Genomic DNA, 7,437 nt, shown 5'->3' on the forward strand with positions numbered 1-7,437 from the left:
ACACGATTTCTTAGTGTCTGCCGCAACTAAACAATCGCTTAGCTTTATCGCATAGAACTACACGATGGCTTAGTGTCTGCCGAAGCTACACGATCGCTTAGCTCTATTGTATAGAATTACACGATCGCTTAACTCCATCGCTTAGCTCTATCGTATAGAACATCATCGCGTCGCTTAGCAACTTGTTTACACGATCGCTTAGCTCTGCATCTAAACAATCGCTCAGTGCTATCGCATAGCACTTCATCGCATCGCTTAGTGCATGTCATTGCTAAACGATCGTGTAATGCCATCTTTTAGAAAATTCAACGTATCGTTTAGTTCCCACACCAAAGCTAAACGATTCCTTAGTGTTATCGCATAGCAAATTAGACGTATCGTTTAGCTCCTGCAAGTACACGATCGTCTAGCATTCAACATCACAACGACCAATGCCCATTGCTATACGATCGTCTAGCTTTTCTTCACATCGTGTAGCGCCTGGAGCTAGACGATCGCTTAGCAACTGAACCTCAACAACGATTTTGAGCATAAGCTGAAAAACTGGAACAGCAGCTCGGCCTTCTTCACTTGTTTCTTCAATTACATCTTAATTTCAACTCTAATAATCCCAAATAAATTACAGACTCTTGCTAATACATAAAAACTCATCAAATAAGAATCCATTACAAATTTAAATGAGAAATTAAAGAGAATCAAAATGCCAAAACTCAGAAAACCATATAAGTGCATCAGTTTCATATTTCTCATATAAAACACCCACCAAACAAAAAATAAATTGAATTGAATGCTTATATGTTGCTCTGATACCAATTATAGGATTGTATCAGTAACAACGAAAGCACAACGTACATCTAAGCACTCTAATTCACTAATTTTGGCAACATATAAAGCATGCTCTTGCAGAAAACAAGTGAGTTTAAGGACATACCTCTTGTAAAACTTCTTCAAAGCTCCTTCTCCAACTGCTATCTTCTCTGAATCTTGTTGCAAACCACCTCAAGATCTTCACTACTATTCTCTTGGTGCTCTAGATTAAGTTGTGGGACTCAAAACAAGCTTGAATCAAGAGATGGAAGAGAAAAGTTCATAGCAGCAATCTTGGCGAAGAACCCTTTCTTCAACCCAAATTTTCTCTGACATTCTCTATAGATTGCTTGTTCGAATTTCACTCCAAACTCTTCAATATATTGCAGATCAACATGCAAAGGAGACAGTTGCATGAGTTGCAACTCATGCTTGGAGAAAGACAAGGCAAAGAAGATGATTTTGTGTGAGCAAGTTGAAAGATGGATAATGGAAAATCAACTTTTTCCCTTTGTGTTTTTGTTTTTCATAAATTTCCAATTTTATCATACAATAAAAAATGATAATTCCAAAATCCATTTAGATTTTAAAAATTGAAAAATGAAATAAATTTTATAAATTAATTTTTAAATAAAACTAATTAATTTGATATCAAATATTAAATTAATTCTTACACATATCCATCTTTATATATTTAAATCATATTTAAATATATAAATTATCCTATTTCGTTTGATTCTCAAATTAAACACGTAACTGTATCTTATATAATTACCAATTTCCTTAATTATAATTTGAACGTTTAAAATTAACTTATCACGCTATTCTCGAGCTAGTCCGTTACGAGCTAATAGGGGGACCTCGCGGACCTACAGATCATGGGCTCCAACAATCCGAGATTAATTAGATAAACTTATTAAACCAGATTATTCCTCATTCATTAACTAATGGGTCACTCCACTAAAGCCCATAGTTGTACTCCTCTCACTGTAGATATATTATGTCCACATGATTTAACAATAATCAGCAAGTCGACCCTTCACAGGTTGTTCGTAATAACGATTGGGTCAAATATCTGTTTTACTCCCAAGATTACGTCTTATTCCTCAAGTCCTTACTGATCCTCTAATGAACAACTGATTTGTAATCCAATCACTAAATCAAACTCTCTCATCTCAGTGAGAGGATGGGGCTCCTTGTTCAAGACCTAGATTCAGTACTTGAGAGAATAACCTTTCCCCTATCCCTAAATAGGGTAAGCATTAACTCCGTCTTGTACCCTATGTCCCCAACTATCTATTCGGTCTTACCCGAGAAACGTGAGTCTTATTGAGTCGCCACTGGTGAGCCAACCATCACCTATGCAAATCTAAGGAAAATCCCAAATAAATAGGAGTTCATAGTTAGCTCAGGATTAAGATCGAGTTAGCTAGGTCATCTAGGTGAAATAGACAGTCTTATACAGTAAACAACGTTATAAAGTAAGAGTGACTTGTTTCTTGGTCCTGATCTTTGTTTCTTGGTCCTGATCTTATGCAAACTCATTGCATAGGATGCCCCCACTCCTCATGTCATAATATGTACAAATTAGGATCACATCGTATGTAATACTTTACAATTCTTTGTAACAACTACAAAGTAGGCCGCATCCAATGGTGTTACCAGAACAAGGTACCTAATCTTATTCATGTACCATAGATCATTTTGACTATTTACTCGAATGTGATCCACTCTTATGTCTCTACATAAAGTTCAAGTGCTCATATAATAGTGATAGGTCTTAGTTTATTAGATTTAGACTTTCATACAATTTATGACATCAATAATAAGTATATTTATTATAGAATATGTTTATCATTTTACAAAATGCAAGTTTTAGGACATAAAATCCAACATAGGCAAGTCAACTTGCAAAATAGAATAAAGGGTGATAACATCAAATTTCAAAATATAGGAATAAGTGTTAAGATACAATAATGACAAAAAGTCATGCACAAGGAAAAATGTACATGATTGACTTACTTTATGATATGGAAAAAATATCATACTTGAGACTTAAAAAATATTTACAACTTAAAGTTAGGAACTTACTAGGATTTCATTCATTCTCTTTTGACCATATCCAGCCTCAAGAGGAATAATTACCTTTCGATACAAAACAAAGGAAGATGGGAGATATAATAAAGAGGAAGAAGATTATCAACAAATCAAGCATATGCTAAAATTTAAAATAGAAGAAATGCTAAAATTTAAAATAGAAGAATGCAGATACCTTTCGGCCAACTTTCACAACTTATCTTATCTACAAGCAATAAAAAATAGAGACTATTGGAAGCCCAATATTATCTACAAAATTTCATTCAAAACTACAACAAAGTAATCCAATCTTATCTACAAAATTTCATTCATAACTACAGAACATTGAAAGACCAATTCTTCAAAATTTCATTCACCAAAATAATCGATTAACTCCAAATAGATTACCCAAAGTGCGGCTTGATTCGAACGCCACTTCAAAACTACAACGAAGTAATCCAACCTACGAAAAGTTCAATAATAATGGTTACAAAACGAAAATTCCAGCTACTACGTAAGAATTCCAAAAGAGTTTCAAGGCCTTAATACCTATCAAAACGTCCAAACATCATTAACTTTGCTAGACAGTGGCTCCAATCCCTTGAAATCTTTGAATTGAACATAAAAAATTGAAAATAACTAAATTATTAGACAAATACTTTGATGGGCAACAAATAACTATTAATACTAACCTCCTAACTTACCAAAACATTGCTAAGATCGGTCTCAAACTTATTAGACAACAACTCAACTCCTTCCAACACTTCAAAATCAATCTCATCATCAAACATTCAAACAAGCAAATCATTAAAGAAGATGCTATATTATAACCCAAATCACAAATTCATTCTAATACATCCAATACACTTACCTGAAGTGTTTGCTCAAATCGATGCTTCACTCGAGCCTCGACCAACTTGCCTGAAAATAAAAACAAAAGAGGAACAAGAACACTCATAAAACATTAAGAAGCTCTTACTTGACAAGGGAAGCGCGACTGTACAGCGAATCCGGTAGAGAACTGACCAGATCTGGTAGAGGATTGACCGAATTTGGCACAAAGACTGACTGGATTTGGTGCGAGGCTAGGCTGGACGACTAGCGCGGATCCGGTGGAGTACTAACCGGTAGGTCTTGTACGTGGCTGACCGGTGGGCATTTGGCATGGATCCAGTGGGTATTTAAGATTCGCCAAGAAAATCCATACAAGACACCAAAAACTTACCCAAAATGCCGACGACAGGTCTGAGATTGGGCGCCGATAAGACAGAACCACATGACAAGTCTAAAAGAGAATGATCGGACGGAGATGGAGAGATCGGCAGCGATGGGTGCACACGAAAGTTGAACCAAAGATGCTCGTGGTCGATCGTTCGTTGGAGGTGCGGCCCAGCGACGACGAAAATTGAACGATGGCCGGAGGAACTGGAAGTGGTGGCTAAAATCGGCGACAATGGGCTGGGTTACAAGAATAAGACGAAACGTAAAGGAGGGAGAAAGACTTAACGTGAGAGAGGGGGGAGGGGGGGTGGATTGCGGCCTGAGAGGGAGAAAAAGGGGATTTTGATAATTTTGGGAGGGATAATTTTTATTTGATAATTTTGGTAGAAGGCAAACTAAATTCGAGAGGGAAATGAAAATGGGGGAGGGAGGAAAATAAAAATAAAGATAAAAAAATATTATTTTTTATATTTTACTTGACATGAAAAATATGTCAAGTAAGAGTTTCTTATACTTGAGAAAACGTGTCAAGCAAGACCTTATATTACTTAAGACGAAAAACATGTCAAGTAATGGTTCGCGTGAAAATATCTGAAAAATTCCGTCAATCTCCGTTTTTTAACCCTTTTACTTGACATTTTCTTTTCTAAAAGGTCATTACTTGACATTTTTTTCAAAGAAACGTCAAGTAATTAAAAACTACAAGTGTCAAGTAATGTAGATTTTGTAGTAGTGTCTTCTTCTCCACTATCATTAGTATGTGAGAATCAGTAGGTAAAACTACGTGTATAAAAATGTAACTTCAAAAGCATATAAAAAAAAAATACATTAAATCACTTTAGATGTTTTTATAAAGTTGAAAAATGAAAAAAAAAATTGAAAAAGATGATCAAACAAAAAAGAAAGATGTGATATCTTCTTCTAGACCTAGAAGAGAAAGGAAAAGAAACACTAAGAAGAAATTAAAAAGAAAAATCAAATTGAATGCTACAACAAATTTCTTAAAAAAAAAAAAAAGGAAAATTAATAAAGAAGTTGTATAGAGTCTAATAACAAAATAAATAAATAAAAGCAAAAAATTAAAAATATGAAAAAAAAAAAAAAAAGTATAGGAAGAGGAGGTACCTAAAAGAAAATGGGAGGCTCAATTTAGCTATTTATATAGAAAATTTAGAATTAAAGTTATCATTTAATTTTATTTTCAATTAAACTATATTAACGTGATAACACATGAGATTTTTTATTAAAAGAAAATAATTATTATTAAAGATGAATACCAATTTATAATGAGATTATTTAATGATATAATATGAAATTAACTAATATATATTTTTTAAGATAAACATGATATTTTTTTATTTAATGATTTAATATGAATAGATTTTTCATAGTCCTTTTAGATTTTAAATTAGATTTAGATAGTAAAAATATATATTTTTTATTTTTATTTTTTTTAACGTGATTTAGAGTTTTAGTGTGTTTTATTTTTTTCTATATCTTTTTTTTTATACTAGATTAAGATAGTATATAGATTTTTTATTTTTTTTTTATTTTTATTCTCTAATGTGATTTTTAAAAATTTTTAAATCTTTTTCCTTTTTTTACGTAATTTTGAGTTTTCCTTAGATTTTATTGAATTTAATGATTTAAAATGGAAATTACCCATATGAGCAATATTTTGAAAAGCTAATTATATGTTTTATTTCTTCAAAAAGTTGAAAATATGTCCCTTATTTAGGATTAGGAAAGGATTAGGGAAAATAGATGGAAGATGAAAGTAAAGAATATTCCTAACTTAAAAATCTATATATCTTAAGAGAAAAAGAAAATTCTACGTTATTTTACTTATAAATACATCATTATAACTCTGTATGAGATAAGTTCAAGCTTTGAAGTATTTTTTAATATTCTACCAATTCTCCGATAAAGTTATTTTTCTGTATTTTGCAAGTCACCTCTTTCTCATACATTACAAATTTAAAGGTCAAGTGAGATTTTATTCCTCATCATTTAGTTTCAACAACACAAGTCTATCAATGAAGATGAAGTTCGGTATGGTGATGGTGATGGTAATAATATTAGTCATGAATATGATGGTTGTTTCCGCATATTGGTCACTAAATCTACTATTGACAATCAAATGATCATAAAACTCCCTTCCGAAGAAGATAAGGAAGTTAGATCAAAGTCCTTCAATAATATTAATTACTCTACAAAAATGTTAACATCTACTGGATTATCCATGCGAGCTTGTCCTATGGCCCGTGGATGCGCTTCTCATAACGATTGTTTCCCATGCAAATGCACACTAATTCCTATTATGCCACCATTTTTTACTTTTGCATGTGTTTAAATCTTTTCCATTATTTTTAAGTTTATGGCTATGCGTAGTAATAGTTTTTATGAATGGAACTATTACACTAATTTATGGCTATGCATAGCAAAGTTGTATTGTGAGACTAAAAATGGAACCATGCAATTATTTTATTTATCATTCTACTTTCAAGTTGTTAACATAAAGAATCATGACTTCAGTTTATTGTTCAGGTGGTAAAATTTTATTAAACAACTAGTTGGGTACAAAAAATACATAGAACCGTCGCCAAGAATTTTTCTTCTAGTACGATATAATTAATATGTCATTTTTTTAGACTAGATTTTAGTGAGATAAATTGTTTATAAATAAGAAACTCAATCTATGAGTCCAATCTTTTGAAAAGACTAATCAAATATGTTTTTTCAAAAAGTTTAAAACAGGTCCTATTCTTGTATAGGATTAGGAAAGAGAATAGGAAAACTAGGTAGACCATCCTAATCTATTCATGATTAGGAAAATACACATCTTAATCTTAAGGGTAAAAAAAAAAAAGGAAAACTACTCTAAGACATTCTTTGTTCTTATAAATACATCATTATAACTTTGTATAAAGCAAATTCGAGTTTCGAAATTTCTTCAAAATTCTATTTTACTCTCCATCAAAATAGCTATTTTCCAACTAGCATTACAAATTTAAAGGTCAAGTGAGATTTTCTTCACCAGAATTTAGTTTCAACAATACAAATCACACGTTTCTCTATCAATGAAGATGAAGGTCGGTATGGTGATTGCGATGATAATAATGTTAGCCATGAATATGATGGTTGTTTTCACATTATTGGTCACCAAATCTACCCTTGACAATTAGAAGATCATAAAACTCCCTTCCGAAGAAGATAAAGAAGTTAGATCAAAATCATTCAATAATATTAATTACTCTACAAAAATTTTAAGATCTCCTGGATTATCCATACAAGCTTGTCCTACTGCCCGTGCATATCATTAATTCCTATAAT

The 7,437-nt window shown here is 32.1% G+C and overlaps 1 protein-coding gene across 5 annotated transcripts; it reads right to left on the reverse strand.

The window, feature by feature from the left end:
* Positions 1-751: 751 nt before the first annotated feature.
* Positions 752-4,429, reverse strand: LOC120072673. 5 transcript variants are annotated; one of them, XR_005480565.1, is made up of 7 exons: positions 3,910-4,429; positions 3,588-3,804; positions 3,433-3,491; positions 3,292-3,346; positions 3,080-3,109; positions 2,899-2,952; positions 1,042-1,180 (listed from the first exon to the last, which is right to left on the reverse strand). XR_005480565.1 is itself a non-coding variant. In XM_039025114.1 (6 exons), exons 2-6 carry the CDS (start codon positions 3,672-3,674, stop codon positions 1,050-1,052), a joined length of 444 nt encoding a protein of 147 aa, XP_038881042.1. In that variant the 5' UTR covers positions 3,675-3,804; positions 3,910-4,429; the 3' UTR covers positions 752-1,049. The 5 variants fall into 5 exon arrangements, 2 of the variants coding, with proteins under 2 accessions (XP_038881042.1, XP_038881043.1); XR_005480566.1 differs by lacking the exon at positions 1,042-1,180 and adding an exon at positions 1,223-1,238; XM_039025114.1 differs by lacking the exon at positions 3,080-3,109 and having other exon boundaries at positions 752-1,238.
* Positions 4,430-7,437: the final 3,008 nt, after the last annotated feature.

The sequence above is a fragment of the Benincasa hispida genome, chromosome 3 (genome assembly GCF_009727055.1).
Source record: "Benincasa hispida cultivar B227 chromosome 3, ASM972705v1, whole genome shotgun sequence".
In the NCBI taxonomy this organism is placed as follows: domain Eukaryota; kingdom Viridiplantae; phylum Streptophyta; class Magnoliopsida; order Cucurbitales; family Cucurbitaceae; genus Benincasa; species Benincasa hispida.